Genomic DNA, 23734 nt, shown 5'->3' with positions numbered 1-23734 from the left:
AGCACACACAGATTTAAAGAAGACTCAAATGTGAAAACATCCATAGGGACTTTCAAATGTTTGGAAATCCGCTTCCCGCACCACCACCTAAGTTATTTATTTCATGGCTACTTTGCAGAGTTTTCTTGTCTAGTGAGAGGACATATTCCTGCGTGCGCAATGAGTGAGAGAGGAAAGAAGCACGCGCAGCCTGAGGTGAAATGAAACTTTGTAGCTGCTCCAGATATACTCTTTTTAAAATAATACTTGTATTAATTCTATTTAAAATATGTAACATTAAAATTAAAGTAATTTAAGCACAGCCTCTGTAAAAATATAAAGCCAAACGTAAAGTGTAAAAATGTTGATCATTTTAATGGATGGAAATATTAACAACTAGTAATTACAGTATGGACTAGCCACATCAGAACCGTTTAGTCGACTAGTTTAACACACCCCTAGTTTGGACCAGCTTTGCCAAGCTTTAAGACCATCTTAAACCATTTGAGACCAACAGACCAATTTAGGATTTTCAGCAGGATGTAAATCCATTAACTAATCACGCTTGTGGCATCATAATAGTCCAGTAAAGGGCAATATTTGCTTCAATTTTCATTGGCTGCATTGCATTCTTGTATATTCCTCCGTTGTTTTAAAGGCTAGATAACTTTCAGTTAAATTATTGAAATCAGATGCTTTGAGTGTGAATGTGATGTAGTGTTTGAATGTGATGTTTGTAGATGGTGCAGTAGTGTACTGAAGAATCCACCCCTCCTCTTCATCTGAGACCCCTATAATGTGCCCCTCCTACACCCATCATCAGTTGGTTGCCTTCCTCCTCACCTTCTTTAGGTATGTTGTCCTTCCTCCCTCCATAGATTTACCATGGTAACCATAGTTCCCATCAAAATACCAATAACCACAGTCATCATTACTGCAGGAAAACTGTGGTAACCTGGTTTCATCCACACTGTCATCATCAGGGTTCCCAGGTCTGAAGTAGTCAAGAAGATGAATCAAGCACTTTTTGGGACATTTTCATGAAAATTAATAAAACATTAAAACGTCATTGAAATTTCTGTATTTAATATACTATTTTCTTGTTATGCTCTGCTCTAAAATATTTAATTGGCTATAAACTGTATTTTGGTACTGCAATGATGTCAGTGAAAATATCTGTATCCAATAATCATGAACGAGTAGAAAAGTAATGGAAATTGATTGACCAGAAGTTGGTGGAACCTAGCATCTACAAAAGAAATTATGGTAAACAAAATGACAAAGATTTTGAAAGGTTCTTACCCTGTTAGAAGGAAATTCCCTTTTAATTTATTATGATTTTACTGTAGAAACAATAACTGTAGTAACTATGGTGTTTAGGGTTAAACTATGATTACCATGGTAAATTTAGCAATAAAAAATGTGTAATGTAAAAATGTTAAATTATTTCTTAACCTTTTCACACAATAACCACCATAAAGGCAAAGTTGAGGACAGACTAAATGCCCCTGCACACTTTATATGAAATCGATGAATGAATGGGTTTGATGTAATTTAGAACAAAATCTGGCCAAAACAAAGGTGTTTTTGAGTTTGTTTCAGTGATTCGTAACAGCTCACCTGGGGCCTGTACCATGCAGCCATTTTCAGTGGCTTACCAGGTAAGTTTCAGTTTAGTTTGCATCAACCCTGGGTTTTAGGTAGGGTACAATGGGGCTAAAGGCTCCATTGATTTTATTTTTTCCCAAAACACTATGTTGGGCCTCATGTGTTCAGATATTTACATTTATGCATTTGGCAGATGCTTTTATCCAAAGTGACTTACAGTGCCCTGATTACAGGGACAATCCCCCTGGAGCAACCTGGAGTTAAGTGCATTGCTCAAGGACACAATGGTGGTGGCTGTGGGGATTGAACCAACAACCTTCCGCTTACCAGTTCAGTGCTTTAGTCCACTACACCACCACCACTCCATGATATAAGACAAAGGCAGGCCTAACACAGTCATAAATCTTACTGATAAAAACCGTGCCAAAATCAAACAAAGGTAGTCCAAAACAGACTACAAATCCCATGAAGCCTTGCTCACTTTGCACCTATGTGTGAAATTCCAAAGGATCGAACTCTCAACTCCTATTGGATGAGGCATAAGACAGAACGCCCCTCAACCATGATGTCATCGGGAGTAGAAGTACCTCTGAGATCCTTCTGGGCATTGCTTCCAGGAACTTTGCTCGCCGTGCGTAGACGCAGCTCATCGCTGCTCTCAGGTGTAGCCTCGTTGCACAAGGAAGTAACGCACGACTTGAAACTGTGGCCATACAATCTCCATCTCGCTGGACAAGTTGAGATATCTCCGAGTTCCACCGAACACTCTAATGGATCCGAAGGAGACCACCGTGCAATCCATCTTCATCCGTTTGCCTTCAGAAGTGAAGAAAGAAGATTTCTCTTCCCTCTTCAACTGAGTTGACGTCGCTGATTTCTCCGCCAGCCCGGCGAGAATCAGCAGCTGTACCGCCCGCCGGCAGAGCGAGGAAACGGCCTCCTGTCATCCGGAGTCAAACAACGGATGAACACGCATTCTACCTGGGTCCTCACACGATTCAAGTAAGAGGTTTACGTCTGGGCTGAGATAGAATATTATTGTGTGTTATTCTTGTGTATCAAGGTTATTGCTTGTACAGTTTACGGACCGCGAGTCCGCTCATTGCTGCTAATAATGCTTAAGGTATTACTGTAACATATTGTTATCACAAATTAGAATTTGCAGTGTTGTAATCCAACCACGTTGGACTGTTGTGTATTTCCGCCATTGCGGATGAGACCGGCACGCACGCACGCACCCCTCACAAACATACTCGCACACACATTTGGCTAGTAGATAACTTGGTGATAAAGCTCAGCTTTGTCCTAAGTTATCGTACAAGCGGAGACACACGGTAAACGGGCAGACGCCATTATCTGGCTTCTCTCCGCCCACATTTGTGGCCATATTCTCTGGCCGGAAATCTCGCGTGACGTACTCTCCACGAGAGTCACGGCCGCCATTTTGTGCATCACTCCTTACACGCACACACACATACCTTCCTCTCATGTGTTATAGGTTTATTTTGGTTACCATATCTAATCATGTCACTGTTTAGTTTGTAGTTGTAAGTCGGAAGTTTATTGACTGCATTGTATTGATTATTAATTGATATTACTGCATCAATAAACTTTGTTATATTTCAAAGAGAAGTGTTTTGGTTTGTTTTGCGTACACCTGTGTCAAAGGCTGGCAGGTGATGTCAGTGCTCGGATTCAGCCTTCATTGTTTCCTTTTGAATGTTGATGTCGATTTTCCTAAGAGAACAACCTAATATTGAGACTGTTATACTGTCTGGTTATTAGTCCCTGATTCCAGGGTGGTGCCCCGGTGATATTTATCCTTATTAATGTTCTATTGATTTTGATAATTGATAATTATCTTTGATGATTGTTGAATTTGAAGGATTAAAAAGCTAACATTGATTCTAATCAATGTTCTATTGATTTTAATAATTGATAATTATCTTTGATAATTATTAATTATTGCTAATAACCAAACCCGCTCCTGAACGTAGTGCACAACAACTAAATATCATCAAAAACTGTTGATACTATATATATATAGTAAATCCATTCAAAAGTTTAGGGTCACTTGCCTGAAATATTTCTCATGATCTTATAAACCTTTTGATCTGAAGGTGTATGCTTAAAAGTCTGAAATTAGTTTTGTAGACAAAAATATAATTGTGCCAACATATTAATTTATTTAATTACAAAAAAAGTTTTTAAAAAAATAAATAAAATAAAATAAAAAAAAAAGTTTTTGAAATGGATGACTTGGACCGAATAATTAAGAAAAGCAGCCACTAAGTGCCCAGCATATAGATGGGAACTCCTTCAATACTGTTTAAAAAGCATCCCAGGGTGATACCTCAAGAAGCTGGTTGAGAAAATGCCAAGAGTACATTTCTGCAAAATCTAGGCAAAGTGTGGCCACTTTGAAGATGCTGAAATATAACATAGTTTTGACTTATTTTGGATTTTTCAACATTCCCATAGTTCCATTTGTTATATCATAGTTTTGATGACTTTACTATTATTCTAAAATGTGAAAAAAATATATATAATAAAGGATGAGTGTTTCAAACTTTTGACTGGTAGTGTATATATTTTAATGTTCAATAAATGCATGATGTTTCCAAAGTCAATGAGTAATCTAGTTAAATAATCGTGATCTCAATATTGACCAAAATAATCGTGATTATGATTTTTGCCATAATTGAGCAGCCCTATCCTTGCATAGATGAGCCTATTTGTTAAATATTATTTACAGTGTTGTAACAAGGTTCGTTGTTGGGAGGAAAGGAGGAAGCTGGGAGCGGGTGTACACTCCAACGAACTTTAATGCTCAGCTTAAACACAATGGATATACACACACTGCTTTCAAGCAGTCATGTTTACACACATGGACACACACAGGCACACCACTCTGAGTCTCTCTCTCCCCGTCTGCCGCTGTCTCCTCTACTCTCGCCGCTCCTCACTGGAACGTGAGAACGTTGTGCCGCACGGGTGGAACTCGTTCACCACTTATCTTCCCGGCCTCGCTCTGACCAGATGCCACTTGGCCACGCCCTGCTTACCACATACCCCAACACCAAACTTAGGCTGGGGAGTCCTCCGGCCTGCGACTTACTCCCTGTGATATGGTCCCCAGCCAGCTGCACGAACGTCCTGGCGAACGGCATGGTGTGATTGTGCCTTTTAAATATTTATGTATTAGCATATTTATTACACTTACTATATTACTACATTTTGTAACATGTTTGTTTATTTGCACTTTATTTACATTGAGTTTACATTGATATGCTAAATTGGTACTGTCTGTTTAAGAGAATGGCTGCTCTGCCAGCAAGTGTTTACGGTTGAATGAGCACAGCGCACGTTAATGAGAGAGAAGTTGCACGGTTGTTTTTCCTTCATCCGTGCAATGTAATGTCTGGTTAGAAATAATGTTTCTTTTTATCTTTTTGATCACCAAGTGACTAAATAACAAAGGATTTTAAAAGAGACATGAAATGAAAATGGGGTGCCTGGGTTCCACTTTGGATAAAAAAAAATCAAAGCAAAAGGAAACTTTTACTTGAATAATATGTATGCTTGTACAAATATTTATTGTACACGCTCTTAACTTCAAATCTACAAGCTCTCGAGTTTTGCAACACTTTTACCTTGTAACAGATGTCCAACTGGTCTGGCACCAACAATCATCCATGCGATTATCTAATCAGCCAATTGTGTGACAGCAGTGCATAAAATCATGCAGATACAGGTCAGGAGCTTCAGTTAATGTTCAAATCAACCATCAGAATGTGGAAAAATTCTGATCTCCTGGGATTTTCACACACAACAGTCTCTAGAATTTACTCAGAATGGTGCCAAAAACAAAAAAACCTTGTTGATGAGAGAGGTCAACAGAGAATGGCAAGACTAATTTGAACTGACAAAGTCTAAGGTAACTCAGATAACCGCTCTATACAGTACAATTGTGGTGAGAAGAATAGCATCTCAGAATGCTATTCTGAGATGCGGGTTGGCGTTGTTTTGGCAGCACGAAGGGGACCTACACAATATTAGGCAGGTGGTTTTAATGTGGTGGCTGATGTTGGAAAAGCTTGTTACCTTACACACAACAAAAATTGGACTTCTGCTAGGTGGTACGCCTGGAAATATCCAGACACCTCCAGTGTATGTGATCGGGAATATCCTTCACCTGAAAATCTCAGTGCACCACAAGTGTCTAGATATATATATAATTCCGCACACTTGATTGGGAAATTGCCTCTCACAGGCCTTACACGTTAAATGACAGGAATTTACCATGCCAGTTTTATCCTGGAAGTCTGCTTTTTCATGCAGTGTCATCTGCCTTCTCAATGCGTAAGAGCGCATGCTCATTAGCTGACAGCAATGCAAATAAAATTAGGGTACAACAGGGCTAAAAGCACCCCTTAAGGAAATGTTTCTGGTGACAAAATGGATCAAGGTAAAAAAAAATTTTTTTTTTTTTTTTTTTTTTTTTAAATTGATGGAGCAATATAATTTGTGTGAAAAGAAATAACAACAGAAGTTTGTTTCTATTAAAGTTTGTTTCTATTAAAAGGTGGTGAGGTAGCCTTTAACCCGACACTTGGGGTAAAATGCTCCGTCACTTAGGGTAAAAGGCCCATGGGGGGGATAAAGGGATATTGTGTAGATACCGGGGCAATAGTTATATGGCGCAATTTGTCAACTAATGCAAATAATTTTGATACGGCAAAGATTTTGAGTAGCAAATTAAGAAAATGCTTACTCAAAATAACTACTTCAGAAAAAAGTCAACCATTTCCTGTTAATTTCAAACACATTTGGCATTTTATTACATCTCAAGTATTCTATAAACAAACTATTCTCTATTATGATTGGATGAGTCAATGTGAGCCCACTTTGAAAATTTTTCATAACAAATCTATTTGCCCCACTTTAAAAAAATAGCACCTTCAACAGGGGGGTGTTATACCCCAAATACTCTGCTTTCATTTATTGTTATTGATTTTTTTTAATTTTTATTATTTAATGAACTTAAAACTGAAAATAAGTATTTTGTCTTAAAAGAAATGTGTTAATTTCAGGGATGTTCATTAGCTACATAAATTTGCAATGTTTAAAAAAAAATATATCAGCCTTTAGACCAGTGTTTCCCAACCTTTTTTCTGCCACGGCACACTTTGGGATTAAAAAAATCCCACGGCACCCCACTATCCCACATGACCATCGTCGATAGTTTTTCAAGACCTTGTCCATGTTTTCTGTCTGTCTTAGTGTTTACTCGTAATGTTTGAAATCCGGATATACAAAAAATGCAAGTAACATGGGTATGCTGTATAATGAGATCACAGGTGACAAGCTCTAATTGGGTAATGAAAAACTAACAAATTTGCATCTTTTCCAATTTATAGATTTGTTCTTGCAAATTAATACTTGCAACGCCACAGCAAATAATTGTTTTTATTTATGTATTTACTGTATTTTCCGGAAATGAGGTCGCACCTGACTATAAGTCAAACCGGGTCAAAATTGCATTGTTGATAGAGAGAGAGAGAGAAAAAAAAACACATAAATCGCACTGACAGAGGTTGGATCTGGCAGGCACCAGGACCCGGGAGTAGCTGCCAGACTTAGTGGGAGGGGAACTTCAGCGGTTCTGGGGCCGGTTGCACCAGCTATACCTAAGTTAAAACTTAGCCTAATTGTGGCGTAAATGGGCACTAAGTCACAATTTATGCACAACTAAATATTTGAGCGTTGCACCATTAAACTTAGGTAGGACGTAAACCTACGTATGAACTAAATATTTACGGAAGCCTCCGACCAGGAGTAATGGTTGGAATAAAAAAGCATACTCATTTACTGACATCAATGAGCTCATGTTTTGGTTGACAGGCTTCAGTTCTTTCGACATATATGATGATGTTGACATTTACACTCGGTTACATTTATGTGAGAAAACATTATGAAAAAACTTCTTCAGCATGAAACTGATCTAACGATGCACTTTCCTGTGTACTCCGTCCAGTGTCAAGTTTCAACATACACAAAATAGATATTAAAATGAATAAATGTCTATTTTTCCAGCCTGTTGTATTTATTTATTTATTGTCCCTTAAGCATTTTAGATACAGTTATTGAATTTTATTATTTACATATGCTAAATTTATCATTAATAAAATCTTGTTTTATTATGTATTGTATTTCAATGGGGATATAATTTATTACAGCTGACAGTTATGTGAGCAAACAAGGTTTGAACATCAACCGTAACAAGATCAAACAGAAATTCACGGCTGTTTAACACTTCTGTGTACAAATGTGATGGCTGCTCATTGGATCAATACAGGTAAACGTCATATTATGCCTACGCGACTACGCATTACTTTTCGGAGAGCTTACGATCTACTAGTTAAGTCTTGCATTAAGAACAGGTGGTGCAACCAAATTATGCACTGACTTAGTGACAAACTAACTAGTAGTTACTAAGCCCTTAATGTGAACTTTACATCCCAACTTAAGTGAGACCTTACACACAGCTGGTGCAACCTTACCCAGATGTCAAATGCTCTGTGAAGATTACAGGACCTCAAAATCTACACATAGTATCATGGTGTTTTGGGGCTTATTTTAAACAGGAGAATTTGCTTTTAATAACCGTGTGTAACAGTTTCTCATATTCGGTTTATGTTTCATGAGAGCAACACGTCAAGTAAGCCACATCTGTTCATAACATCTGTAACTATGCTGTCCACAAACAGCTTTTAGTCTGTGAGTAAAACAATACCCCTTTTGTATTCTGTTAATTCATTAACGTTAGCGACTGTGGATATTTCTGATATTTGCAACACGCTTTGCAATGTATTAATTATCTTGTTCACTGACTGAATGTTCTACTATGAGTGTGATGAAACGTCATTTTGTGGGCATGTGAGGAGTTGCGTTTGTTAGCGGACTAGAGTTTGTTAGAAAATAATGTTATAATGGACAAAATATTTAAACTGGTTGCATAAAATACTTTGTAAAGGCAAAATATTCTGAATTTGTAAATTTAAAACACTTCTACCGTATCTATGCCTAATCTATGTTTTCATCTGTTTTGGTGCGCTTGTTTGACCAGCCGACATCAGTTACTTATAAATTATGTATATAAATCGCTTTGGACTGTAAGTCGCAGGACCTTTCAGATGATGAAAAAATCTGTGATTTATATTCTGGAAAAAACAGCATTTATTTATATTGTGGATTTTGATAATTTTCTACGGCACAGTGGTTGGGAAACAAAGCTTTAGACATCACACACAAAGATTTCATGGATCAGGAAAATGTTCCAGTGTATAGTGACAAACGGGTGTTCGAAAAGTTAGAAAGTGCTGTGGTAGATTTATTGCTATTTAGTGTTTTGGGAGAAAATAAAATTAATAGAGCCTTTTACCCCGTGGAGCCTTTAGCCCCATTCTACCCTACTAACGTATGTGTAAGGCAAGGTCTTCAAAAATTTTCAGACCAAGGACCCCTTGTGGGTAGAGAGACGGAGCCGGGACCCCTGTTACATGTATCTAATTGAGTGTTGCATTTTGTTCCTATAAAATGTGTATGGTAGGCTACCATATTATTGTATGTACATACTTTATGATGTTTATATTGCAAAGCTATTGAAATAATTATTAAATAATGTACAGCAGGGGTCTGCAACATTTCTGACGAAGTGACATTTTTTATTTTCCTTGTTAATCGCTGAATAACTCCTTAATAAAAATAAAAAGACAGATAGACAGACAGACAGACAGAGACAGACAAACAGACAAATAGACTGACCCTGTCCATGCAGAATAAAAATTTTTTTATGAGGTTACTAATATGGAGTCTTCATCTCATGCGAGTGATCAATTTTATACATATATTTTAACATTAAATTTCATTAGGAGTAAATCTTTGCAATGAGGAAAACAATGACTGAGTGCACTTTTAATTATTGATTTGAGAGTCACCGCCTTGTGTGTGTGTGGAAAGTTAAGGACCGTGTATGCCATCTTGATAATCTCAGTGGTAATTATTTATTTACACCAGGGAAGTAGGCTATTGTTCTGAAAGCAAAACGCAACTAATAATAAAAGAAACTTTAGGCTGTCATGTGCTCAACTGCACAGCGCGACCAACGCAAAGCTGACGCGTTTACTTACTGCTGTAGCGCTGCTGAACCTGAAGTGTGCCACGCTTTGAGTGGCTCGTGATGAGCATGGCCACGTCAATGGTTTGTCCTTCTGCTGACTAGCTCAGTTTCATCAAACTTTAATAGTGTTCCAATCAGTTCATAACTAAATACAACAGGATGCGCGAATATGAGCAAGGATTAAAAAGAAAAAGGACGATTTGGCATGCAGGTGTGAGGAACTTCTACATGTCGATGGATTAAAATACATACACTTATATCTAGCTAATATCACTTGTGTGTGAATGATTATTTCAATTGCCAATGGTGGATCAAACAATAATTTGCGGACCCCCTGCGGTACCACCGTGGACCCCCTGAGGGTCGCGGACCCCCTGTTGAAGACCCTTGGCATAAGGCATTCTACTTAATATTATTGTGTTAGCAATAAATGTGTAATCCAAGTATTGTACTTTTATTAATGTCGGTAACTGTAATCAGATTGCGTAAATTTAAAATGTAGCGTTACATTACTGTGATACCAAACATTTTAATTTGATTAACAAGTTACACCCATCACTAAAAATTATGAATACTTAGGCTACTTCTTCATTAATCCAGATACATTTGAAAACTGCATTTGCATTTTCAAAATGCTCTCCATCCACACTGCAGTTTTCAAGTGTTCTTCAAAAGTTGCTCATCCACACTGAAACGTATGAAAATGCTTAAATCCCCTTACTGCACATTTGAAAAATCTGCATTGCATGTATGGTCTGAAATGCAATTGTCCTCGTGCTCCGTCGCCAGACACCTATTCTGAGTAAACTTCCTGTTGCCTTTGAAGGAATGGAATGTGAATGTTGTACAAAGGAACACTTATCTTTAACAGCGCTATCAAAGTGAATATCAGGTACAACAGCGCCGCTATAACAAGGGCCACCATCTTGATTTTTTTGGTTGAATGGAACACATGACTGCATCACATGACAACAGATACATCATCGCTTTTAGATATATCCGTTTTCACAGTCCACACAACAACATGAAGATGGGGTTTTCAAAAAGCTCAGTTTTCAATGACAAAAACACCGTCTCAGTGTGGACGGAAGGCCAAAACTTAAAGAAAATGCATTTTCAAACGAAAACATGTTAGTGTGAACGTAGCCTCAGTGAAAACTTTAAATCTTTGTTCTGCATATTTTTGAAAATAACGAATCATTACAAAATAATCAAATCAGATCTAATGGAATCGTCACCAAATTTCAGATTTCACGATGCATCATAATAGTTAGCTAAAGAATCTAAATCAAATCGAATCGTTGTCTGTGCAAATATTTACACCCCTAATAAACATTTATTATAATATTGTGGCCCAGTCGCTCACACGCTTCATTGTAACATAGTGAAAGCAAAATATACTTTTATATATAGCGTTTTGCGGTTGAATTATTGTGCAACACTACATCACAATTTCAGTTTTTTATTTTTATTTATGTTGTCTCTTCAAGTAATGTTAAAAAAAAACTCTATTAAAAAAAACCATTGGAAATGAATGGAACCAGTGGCTCAAAAATGCAAATTCTCTTCTGGTTTTAGACCTGCAAAATGAAAATCATCTCTTCTAGAGGCTACTCCTCTGTCTGTATCTGTTTGTTCACTCCACTGTCTCTCTCTTTCTAGTTATGTCCTGCTTCATTCATCACGTAAGACCTTCAGTAATGTGAAAGTGAGTATCTCTGCGCAGTGGACTCCATCGCCATGGCAACACAATGGTAGCGCTCTGCCTTTATCCCCTGTTGAGGTATTTATATAATTGACCGTTCCTACTCTTTATGTTACTTTTAATTCAGTACCATTCTGAACTGATCAAATTGTATTATTTTTTTGACAAAACCTTTTGTTCCACCCAAACGAACAACTGCATTATTTATAGTTATTTTATATAGTTCACTCAGAAATGAAAACTGTCATCATTTGCTCATCCTCATGTCATTCCAAACATGCATGACTTTCTTTATTTTGTGGAGCACAAAAGGAGAAAAGTTGATATATATATTTATTACATGGCTCTCTGGAATACTGTATTCTGATTGGTCAATGGTGCCATCCAACGGTCAAATATTGCTCTGTAACTACCGTACATCTGGGGATTTAGAAGTGTCAGACCGCTCATCCAGGTTCTGCGAGCCGTATCTCCAGCTTCTCGGATCACTGTGCTATCTCTACAAGTAAGCTAATAAAATAATTTAAACTCAAATCAATAAATCTGGCAAGCAGTCTTGTAATGGGCTGAATATTGAGGTGTCAGATGGTCATTTTTACAAAATAAACACGAACAGAACTCTGACGCAAACCGGAGGTTGATTCCAGCTGTTCAGTGGTTTCTTTCTTTTCAAATTACATAATTTCAACACAAATCAATATTGTATGTCCATGTATTTATTTATTTGGTCAGTAGCCATGTAATATTTACAGTCAGATGGTTGTTATCGCAAAATATACCCCTTCAGGGTGATACAAGATCCCTCAGCTTTGCGTAGGGGTCCTGATCACCCTGTCTGTGTTTATTGTGTGGTAACAACCGGCTGACTGCACATTATCCCTTACGCATATATATATATATATATATATATATATATATATATATACACTATATTGCCAAAAGTATTCGCTCACCCATCCAAATAATTGAATTCAGGTGTTCCAATCACTTCCATGGCCACAGGTGTATAAAATGAAGCACCTAGGCATGCAGACTGCTTCTACAAACATTTGTGAAAGAATGGGCCGATCTCAGGAGCTCAGTGAATTCCAGCGTGGTACTGTGATAGGATGCCACCTGTGCAACAAGTCCAGTCGTGAAATTTCCTCGCTACTAAATATTCCACAGTCAACTGTCTGTGGTATTATAACAAAGTGGAAGCGATTGGGAATGACAGCAACTCAGCCACGAAGTGGTAGGCCACGTAAAATGACAGAGCGGGGTCAGCGGATGCTGAGGCGCATAGTGTGCAGAGGTCGCCAACTTTCTGCAGAGTCGATCGCTACAGACCTCCAAAGTTCATGTGGCCTTCAGATTAGCTCAAGAACAGTGCGTAGAGAGCTTCATGGAATGGGTTTCCATGGCCGAGCAGCTGCATCCAAGCCATACATCACCAAGTGCAATGCAAAGCATCGGATGCAGTGGTGTAAAGCACGCCGCCACTGGACTCTAGAGCAGTGGAGACGCGTTCTCTGGAGTGACGAATCACGCTTCTCCATCTGGCAATCTGATGGATGAGTCTGGGTTTGGCGGTTGCCAGGAGAACGGTACTTGTCTGACTGCATTGTGCCAACTGTGAATTTTGGTGGAGGGGGGATTATGGTGTGGGGTTGTTTTTCAGAAGCTGGGCTTGGCCCCTTAGTTCCAGTACTTTTGGCAATATAGTGTATATATATATATTGCACTATATTGCCAAAAGTATTCGCTCATCTGCCTTTAGACGCATATGAACTTAAGTGACATCCCATTCTTAATCCATAGGGTTTAATATGACGTCGGCCGACCCTTTGCAGCTATAACAGCTTCAACTCTTCTGGGAAGGCTTTCCACAAGGTTTAGGAGTGTGTTTATGGGAATTTTTGACCATTCTTCCAGAAGCGCATTTGTGAGGTCAGACACTGATGTTGGACGAGAAGGCCTGGCTCACAGTCTTCGCTCTAATTCATCCCAAAGGTGCTCTGTCGGGTTGAGGTCAGGACTCTGTGCAGGCCAGTCAAGTTCTTCCACACCAAACTCGCTCATCCATGTCTTTATGGACCTTGCTTTGTGCACTGGTGCGCAGTCATGTTGGAACAGGAAGGGGCCATCCCCAAACTGTTCCCACAAAGTTGGGAGCATGGAATTGTCCAAAATCTCTTGGTATGCTGAAGCATTCAGAGTTCCTTTCACTGGAACTAAGGGGCCAAGCCCAGCTTCTGAAAAACAACCCCACACCATAATCCCCCCTCCACCAAACTTCACAGTTGGCACAATGCAGTCAGACAAGTACCGTTCTCCTGGCAACCGCCAAACCCAGACTCGTCCATCAGATTGCCAGATGGAGAAGCGTGATTCGTCACTCCAGAGAACGCGTCTCCACTGCTCTAGAGTCCAGTGGCGGCGTGCTTTGCATTGTACTTGGTGATGTATGGCTTAGATGCAGCTGCTCGGCCATGGAAACCCATTCCATGAAGCTCTCTACGCACTGAAGGCCACATGAACTTTGGAGGTCTGTAGCGATTGACTCGGCAGAAAGTTGGCAGCCTCAGCATCCGCTGACCCCGCTCTGTCATTTTACGTGGCCTACCACTTCGTGGCTGAGTTGCTGTCATTCCCAATCGCTTCCACTTTGTTATAATACCACTGACAGTTGACTGTGGAATATTTAGACGACTGGACTTGTTGCACAGGTGGCATCCTATCACAATACCACGCTGGAATTCACTGAGCTCCTGAGATCGGCCCATTCTTTCACAAATGTTTGTAGAAGCAGTCTGCATGCCTAGGTGCTTCATTTTATACACCTGTGGCCATGGAAGTGATTGGAACACCTGAATTCAATTATTTGGATGGGTGAGCGAATACTTTTGGCAATATAGTGTGTGTGTGTGTGTGTGTATATATATATATACACACACACACACACTCACTGAGCAATTTATTAATGACACCTGTACACCTACGTATTCATGCAATTATCAGCCAATTGTGTGGCAGCAGTGCAATGCTTAACATCATGCAGATACAGGTCATGAGCTTCAGTTAAAGTTCACATCAACCATCAGAATGGGGAAAAAAAATTATCTCAGGGATTTCGACTGTGGCATGATTTTTGGTGCCAGACGGGCTGGTTTGAGTATTTCTGTTACTCATGATCTCCTGGGATTTTCACGCACAACAGACACTAGAGTTTAATTAGAATGGTGCCAAAAACAGAAAACATCCAGTTCTCCGGATGGAAACGCCTTGTTGATGAGAGAGGTCAACAGAGAATGGCCAGACTAGTTCGAGCTGACAGAAAGGCTTTGGTAACTCAGAGAACCCTCTGTACAATTGTAGTGAGCAGAATAGCATCTCAGAATGCACAACCTGTGAACCTTGAGGCGGATGGGCTACAACAGCAGAAGACTACGTCAGGTTCCACTTCTGTCAACCAAGAACAGAAAGCTAAGGCTGCAGTGGGCACAGGCTCACCAAAACTGGACAGTTAAAGACTGGAAAAACATAGCCTTGTCTGATGAATCTCGATTTCTGCTGAGGCACACAGACGGTAGGGTAAGAATTTGGTGTGCCTTGTGTGAACAGTCCAGGCTGGTCGTGGTGGTGTAATGGTGTGGGTTATGTTTTCTTGGCACCTGTTGGGCCCGTTAATACCAATCTATCATTGCTTGAATGCCACAGCCTATTTGTGTATTGCGCTGACCATGTGCATTCCTTCATGACCACAATTTACCCATCGTCTAATGGCTACTTCCAGTATGATATTTCACCATGTCACAAAGCAAATGTCATCTCAAAATGATTTCATGAACAAGACAATGAGTTCACTGGTCTTCAGTGGCCTTCCCATTCACCGCATCTGAATCCAAAAGAACACCTTTGGGATTTAGTTGAATGGGAGATTCGCAGCATGAATGTGCAGCTGACAAATCTGCAGAAATTGCATGATGCAATCATGTCAACATGGGCCAGAATCTCATAGGACACCAACATCTTGTGGAATCCATGACATAAAGAATTGAGGCTGTTTTTAGAGCAAAGGGAGGCCCTACCCACTATTAGTGTAGTTATCCTAATGAAGTGCTCAGTGAGTGTAAACCTGACCATTATCTTATGTTTATAATTTTATGTCTCTAGACATGGGAGGACAACAGGCTGTTTCCTGATGCTGGAGAGGCCACGCTGTTCTTGGGCGCTCTGGACTCAATCTTTCTATTCTCTTACGCTGTAGTAAGTACAAAACACAAATAACTGCAAAAGTGTTTAAATACTCTCTTATCTTCAAAAAGCTTTGGAACTGCAATAGATTAACTGTTCTACAACAACAGTACAGACATTACTGTACTTTACCATCTACATGTGGTAATTAATTTAATTGAATGCAACAATTTACCTTAAGCATGATCTTAAGAATGGTTTTATGAAACTGAAATTTGTTCTGAGCCTGTTTCATGAATAAATCCCTTTATGCGGGACAATCTGAATGTAAATTCAGATTTTATAATCCAACACATTGTGAAATGTGTTAAAAAGATCTGAGTGTATGACACTCTATTGGAAGACGAAAGCACCATGAAATTAGTCAAAAAATAAAAAAGTAGCTTTTAACAGTATTTTACAAAACTCTTTCAAAATGCAATAATAATAACAAAATCAAAATATCCCTGCAAGCAGGGGTGACGGGCCAATGCAGTGATGAAAGGCCCAAGCACCATGGGTCCATATCCACCCGTTGGCTTTCGGAAAACAATGCAAGGTGGACACATGCATTTGGCATTTGACATTATTCTAAACAATTTTGAATTAATTTGGGTAAATATAAGAGAATTATTTTGAAGTCTGTTTTAAGAGCCACGCTTCCTGCTGCCAGGTGGTGGCGCTATAATCATGACCCTTAATAGCCACATCCATGTGGTCAACCCCCATTACCAAACATTCAGCTGAATTTTCATCAAAATCACACAATGCACACAGAAAATATAAGGCACATTTTGTTTCCCATTTTCGCCCATAAATAATCAAAATATAAAAAATCAGTTTACAATTTGGCATCTACAATATCTTGGCATGATGTTGCACAAATTTGGTGCCAGTCACATGAATCCCCTAGGAGGAGTATTTAAAAGTTCAGAGCCTGCAATTTTCAGAAAATCCAAAATGGCCAACTTCCTGTTGGGCGGAGCTAATGACTGTATGAGAGTTGTTCGGCTTGATGAGAACTATATATCTACAACTTTTGGTGACTGTAGGTGAAAATGGGGTTGCTACATAGCTTCCCTTACATGCCCATTTCCAATGTGGCGCTAAAGAGCTCCCCTGCACATTGAATTGCTGCTTTCATCTTGGGTACCAACACCATCCATAGTACATTTTCAAAAAGAAAAATAAATACAATGTGTGTGGTATGTAGTGACTTGCATATACTGATTATAGATGAAATTTCTGTGGTAAACCACAGCCTACTAGCCTATGTCCATGGTAGGCTTAGACAAATAAAGCAAGACAGGTGACTACTCTCCATTTGGTTAAGTTAGTATAATTGCTGTGGGAGACTTTTTCCAATTGCCACCTGTGAGAGGAAAACCATTGTATTTGCAAAATGCTTCATTGTATTTGTGGAACAGCACATTTGCACTGTCAGAATTAACAATCTTTGTTAGACAAAAAGACTCAGCTTTTGCAGAAATATTGAATAGATTGCGTACACATAGCAAGAGTTCCCCACTATCACTTAATGACTGAAATATGCTCAAAAGTAGGGAAACTGGGCAAACCTCTTCCACTTTACATATTTTCCCAACAAATACGCAAGTGGAAGAGCTTGCGTATTTGAAATTTCATCTATAATCAGTATATGCAAGTCACTACATACCACACACATTGTATTTATTTTTCTTCTCCTAAAGGTGTGTAAGGCAATTTTTCATCTGTCCCAATTGAAATCATCAGAATCAGAATCAGCTTTATTGCCAAGTATGCTTACACATACAAGGAATTTGTCTTGGTGACAGGAGCTTCCAGTGTACAACAATACAAAAACAATACAAAAACAGCAGCAAGACATAGATAATAATAATAATTAAAACAAAAAAACGAATTATACACATACGTACAGACACACACATACATACATACATACACACATACACATGGGTAGTGCAAATTTAATACAATCTGTTATGTACAGTGCAAATACAAATCTGTTATGTACAGTGCAAATGTTATTTATTTTTATTTATTTCAGAGGAATGAAATGGCAGAAGAGGTTGGATGTGTTGGATAAATATAAGAAAGACTAAACTGTGTATTGCACATAGTTATTGCTCAATGGGGCAATTTAACTGTTCATGAGATGGATAGCCTGAGGGATAAAACTGTTTCTGTGCCTGACAGTTCTGGTGCTCAGAGCTCTGAAGGGTCGGCCAGAAGGCAACAGTTCAAAAAGGTAGTGGGCAGGGTGAGTGGGGTCCAGAGTGATTTTTCCAGCCTTTTTTCTCACTCTGGAAGTGTATAGTTCTTGAAGGGGTGGCAGGGGGCAACCAATAATCCTCTCAGCAGTCCGAACTGTCCTTTGTAGTCTTCTGATGTCTGATTTCGTAGCTGAACCAAACCAGACAGTTATTGAAGTGCAGAGGACAGACTCAATGACTGCTGAGTAAAACTGTATCAGCAGCGCCTGTGGCAGATTGAATTTCCTCAGCTGGCAAAGGAAGTACAAGCTCTGCTGGGCCTTTTTCACAATGGAGTCAATGTGGGTCTCCCACTTCAGGTCCTGTGAGACAGTAGTGCCCAGGAACCTGAATGACTCCACTGCTGCCACAGTGCTGTTTAGAATGATGAGGGGGGTCAGTGTTGGGGCTTCCGAAAAGTCCACAATGATCTCCACCATTTTGAGCGCGTTCAGCTCAAGGTTGTTTTGACTGCACCAGACAGCCAGCTGTTCAGCCTCCCTTCTGTATGCAGACTTATCGTCATCTCGGATGAGGCCGATGACAGTGGTGTCATCTGCGAACGTCAGGAGCTTGACAGAGTGGTCCTTGGTGATGCAGTCATTGGTGTAGAGGGAGAAGAGTAGTGGGGAGAGCACACATCCCTGGGGGGCACCAGTGCTGATTGTACAGGTGCTAGAAGTGAGTTTCCCCTGTCTCACAAGCTGCTGCCTGTCCGTCAGAAAGCTGGTAATCCACTGACAGATAGACATGGGAACAGAGAGTTAGTGTAATTTATTCTGGAGTATAGCTGGCATGATGGTGTTGAAAGCTGAACTGAAGTCCACAAAAAAGATCCTTGAATATGTCCCTGGTCTGTCCAGATGTTGCAGGATATGATGCAATCCTATGTTGACTGCATCATCCACAGACCTGTTTGCTCGATAAGCAAATTGAAGGGGATCTAGAAAGGCTCCAGTGATGTTCTTCAGGTGGCCTAACACCAGTCTCTCAAATGATTTCATGACTACAGACATCAGGGCGACAGGTCTGTAGTCATTAAGTCCTGTGATTCTTGGTTTCTTTGGGACAGGAATAATGATTGATCGTTTGAAGCAGCATGGGACTTCTCACTGCTCCAGTGATCTATTGAAGATCTGTGTGAAGATGGGGGCCAGCTGGTTAGCACAGGATTGAAGACACGCTGGTGAGACGCCTTCTGGGCCTGAAGCCTTTTTGTTTCCGAAAGACGTGGCTCACATCATCTTCACAGATCTTAAGTGCAGGTTGAGTAGCAGGAGGGGGAGGAGGGGTGTTGCAGGAGGTGTTGGTGTTTGTGTGAAGTGAAGGTCAGAGTAAGTGTGGGGAGTGATATTGGGCCTTTCAAATCTGCAGTAGAACACATTCAGGTCGTCAGCCAGTTGTTGGTTCCCTACAGGGTTGGGGGTAGGAGTCCTGTAATTTGTGAGTTGTTTCATGCCACTCCACACTGCAGGGTCCAGCTCTTCAGAATATCTTCTTTTAGCCACTCTGATTTCAGTGTTCAGAGTTTTCCAGGCCTGATTGTACAAGACTTTATCCCCACCCCTGTAAGCATCCTCTTTGGCCTGACGAAGCTGCCTGAGCTCTGCTGTAAACCACGGTTTGTCATTGTAGAACTTTAAATAAGTCCTAGTAGGAATGCACACATCCTCACAGAAACTGATATAAACATCATGTTACATGATGTAACAGTATCTGTGAGCTCGTCCAGGTCTGTGGCTGCAGCCTCAAAAACACTCCAATCTGTGCAGTCGAAGCAGGCTTGTAGTTCCCGCTCTGCTTCATTGGTCCATCTCTTTACAGTCCTTACTACTGGCTTGGTTGATTTTAATTTCTGTCTGTAGGTTGGAAGAAGATGAACCAGACAGTGATCAGAGAGTCCCAAAGCTGCTCTAGGGACAGAGCGATATGCATCCTTTATTGTTGTGTAACAATGATCCAGTATGTTCCTGTCTCTGGTGGGGCATGTGATGTGCTGTTTGTATTTGGGCAGTTCACATGTGAGATTTGCATTGTTAAAATCCCCAAGAATAAGAATAACTGAGTCCAGGTATTGTTGTTCCATGTCTGTGATTTGATCAGCCAGCTGTTGCAGTGGTGCATTCTAACATGCGTTTGGCGTGATATACACACTCACCAGAATAAACGAGGAAAACTCCTGTGGCGAGTAGAAAGGCTTACAGTTAATAAAGAGCGCTTCCAAATTAGGACAGCACATCCTCTTTAACGTTGTTACATCTGTACACCAACTTTCATTGATATAAAAGCATGTTCCACCGCCTCTCGTTTTCCCCGTTAACTCCGCGATGCAATCTGCTCTGAACAGCTGAAAGCCCGGCAGAGATAACGTGCTGTCCAGAATGGCTTCACTCAGCCAGGTTTCTGTGAAGCACAAGGCAGCAGAGTTTGAAAAGTCCTTGTTTGTGCGGGTGAGGAGATGTAGTTTGTCTGTTTTGTTAGGAAGAGAGCGGAGAAAAAAAAACAACAAAAGAACTGAGGAGCTCCACACCTGGGCAGCCATCCACGGCGCCATCAAACAGATAATTGCATATTGCCCAGACCACATTTGTGTAGAGGCTCAGGATTTTAAGAAAAATCAACAAACTGGACAAATGCAACTTAAAAAGGGACATTTTTCCAAAGTATTTAATTTCTGTTTGCCGGAAACGTTACTATTAGGTAAAGGTGTGCAAGTCATGTTAATTAAGAATATTGACGTCACTGATGGGCTTGTAAATGGTGTCTGTGGTACTGTAACAGACATGGCCCTTAATACAAACAACACAATTGTGAATGTAGTATTTGTTCAGTTTGATGATGATAAAATTGGGAAAACCACTAGAAAGCGTACACCACCACATAGAAACATCATGAATTCCACTCCAATTACATTAGAGGAAGAGCGAGATAACAGCAAGGGTGGGTTGTGTTAGCAGTTCCCATTAAAGTTGGCATGGGCTTGCACTGTACACAAAATGCAAGGATTAACTGTCAATGATGGATTAACCATATCACTAAAAAATGTTTTTGCAGCTGTACAGGCATATGTTGCTTTAAGGCAAGTCAATACTTTAAGTGGGTTGATCATTCAAGATTTTGCTGATAAAGCAATTTATTGCAAAAACAACATCCAAGAATGTATCAACACAATGCCACAGTTTGAACTTTATAATATTTCACCACATAACACCAACAAATCTTTTTAAATTTTCCTAATAAATGTTCAGGGTTTACACTGCCATTTGCTAGATTTAATGGCTCCAATCCTATAATTATAGCTATAACAGAGACATGGTTGCCTGCAAACATATCAAGTGAATCCACTTGCATTGAAGGCTACCACTTTCACAGTGCTCCACGTTGTTTTGCTTACAGTACAGACAACCCTCTAAAAAACTCAGTTCGACACCAAAAACATGGTTGTGTTGGCATATACTGTAGAACTAATAATGACTACAAAACTTTGGACATTCCCAATGTTAACTTATGGGGCTTTTCCACTGCACGGTATGACTCGACTCTGCTCGCTTTTTGGGGGTTTTCCACTGTGGATAGTACCTGGTACTTTTTTTAGTACCACCTCAGTCGAGGTTCCAAGCGAGCCGAGCCGATGCTAAATGTGACATCAAAACCCTGCAGATCACTGATTGGTCAGAGAGAATCTATTATAAGCTAGATGGCAGGTTAGCTTACCCTCGTGCGTCGTCTTTGAGCTAACACAGTGATGTCCTCATCTGCGCTTTGGTGTATGATTTCCCAAACTCTCCTGTTTTTTTAGCTGTATTTTGTCTTGCTGTCGTCAGCCTCTTTTGAAACAAAGTTTGTCGTCTTGCTGTGAAAAACAGCCACATGCCAAGAATCAAGAACACCATTCCTTCTATATCCTCCATTGCTCCTTTGTTGTGTGTTTGGGTCATGTTTAAGATGATGTCACGGCGGTAGACGATCAGCCTATAATCCCACCCACATTGAGGTTGCACTAAACTGCAGTGGAAAAGCAAGCTCAGAAAAGTAAAGCGAGCAGAGTCGAGTTGAGTCAAACCATAATGTGCAGTGGAAAAGTGCCAATAGAGCGCATAATGTCAACTCAACAAACTTGATATAATCATAGTTGTTATTTACAGGCCACCACAATATCGCTTATCTTTGTTTCAAAAATATATTATCAAACTCTGCAATACATTAAAAAATATGTCAAATAATATCTTTTTAATTGGTGATTGGAACCATGATGAACTGAAAACACATGCATTGATGGCAAACCTAGGCTATGTTCAGTGTGTCAAAGAACCTACCACTGAAAAAGGAACATTGATTGATCATGTGTACAAGAAAATGTTATCCAAATATGCTACTATTGCACAAGTTATAAATTATTTAAATGTAAACGTGCGCTAGATAGATGTCTTTGACGGCTTGTTCGTGTTTTTAGATGCCATGTCAAGTTAAAAAGAACCTAAACTGTTAATCGTCTCAAGTCAAGACACATATGTTTTGCTCTTTTGTGGCGCTGCATGTAATTTTAGTGCAACAACAAACGCATTCAAGCATGTGAATGGCACGTAACATATCAAACATTGCGCTGAAATTTCAACGAAATATTTTGAATATTAGCTAATATATAGGACTATGCAATTACACAAACACCGTCAACACAAGTCGTGCCAGCTTCTAGCAGAATTAAAACTAATAAACGTATTCAGAGCTGAATACTGTGACTGTTCACTTTCGAAAAAACTTGGAATAATTTCACGGCTCCCAAAAGCTATCTTGTTAAATACAAAGAAAGGAATATGTTATGTTTCTTTTAACAACACAAATCAGCACAAACGAACAACACTGGTTCGGAGTGATTTGGAGTGATGTCACTGCTTCCGAAAAGTTTCATTCTATTTCTAGGGAAGATAAATAGTTACAGTGTTTCTTTTAACGACACAAATCAGCACAAACGAACGACACTGGTTCGGAGCGATTTGGAGTGATGTCACTGCTCCCGAAAAGTTTCATGCTATTTCTAAGGAAGATAAATAGTTACAATGTTTCTTTTAACGACACAAATCAGCACAAATGAACGACACCTGTTCGGAGCGATTTGGAGTGACGTCACTGCTCCCGAAAAGTTTCATGCTATTTCTAAGGAAGATAAATAGTTACAGTGTTTCTTTTAATGACACAAATCATCACAAACGAACGACACCGGTTCGGAGCGATTTGGAGTGACATCACTGCTCCCGAAAAGTTTCATGCTATTTCTAAGGAAGATAAATAGTTACAGTGTTTCTTTTAACGACACAAATCAGCACAAACGAACGACACCGGTTCGGAGCGATTTGGAGTGACGTCACTGCTCCCGAAAAGTTTCATGCTATTTCTAAGGAAGATAAATAGTTACAGTGTTTCTTTTAACGACACAAATCAGCACAAATGAATGACACCGGTTCGGAGCGATTTGGACCACATGGGGTGGAAAGTGACGTCACTGCTCCCAATACAAGCTGTTATTTCTAAGATACAAACGTTGTTATTTTGCAAGCCATCTTAAACGGGTCTTTAATTTTATCTGTCGTTCTTTCGATAAACATAGTTAACTGAAGAACGTAGTTACACATACTTAGACATACATAACAGACTGTGCATGTGCGAGAAGTTGACGAAAGAGGGTTCCCTTCTAGATATCTGAAAGTGTTTGGGAATCATTCAACAATGGAGCTTGGCTGACCTCTATTGGACATTTCTTGTAATTGTCACTCAGAACTGGGTTAGACATATAGA

At 39.7% G+C, this 23734-nt stretch overlaps 1 protein-coding gene across 3 annotated transcripts in view; it reads left to right on the top strand.

Moving 5' to 3' along the window:
* The window catches only part of slc37a3 (solute carrier family 37 member 3), a 113225-nt gene that overhangs the window by 1551 nt on the left and 87940 nt on the right, over positions 1-23734 (top strand). For all 3 annotated transcript variants that reach the window (XM_051691590.1, XM_051691589.1, XM_051691591.1), the window contains exons 2-4: positions 720-831; positions 11432-11552; positions 15630-15722. In XM_051691590.1, coding sequence (XP_051547550.1) covers positions 776-831; positions 11432-11552; positions 15630-15722 — 270 coding nt within the window. In that variant the 5' untranslated portion in view covers positions 720-775. The remainder of the gene's footprint in view (positions 1-719; positions 832-11431; positions 11553-15629; positions 15723-23734) is intronic.

Source organism: Myxocyprinus asiaticus, chromosome 47 (assembly GCF_019703515.2).
Source record: "Myxocyprinus asiaticus isolate MX2 ecotype Aquarium Trade chromosome 47, UBuf_Myxa_2, whole genome shotgun sequence".
Lineage (NCBI taxonomy): Eukaryota > Metazoa > Chordata > Actinopteri > Cypriniformes > Catostomidae > Myxocyprinus > Myxocyprinus asiaticus.
This window is presented reverse-complemented; position numbering and strand designations above follow the sequence as displayed.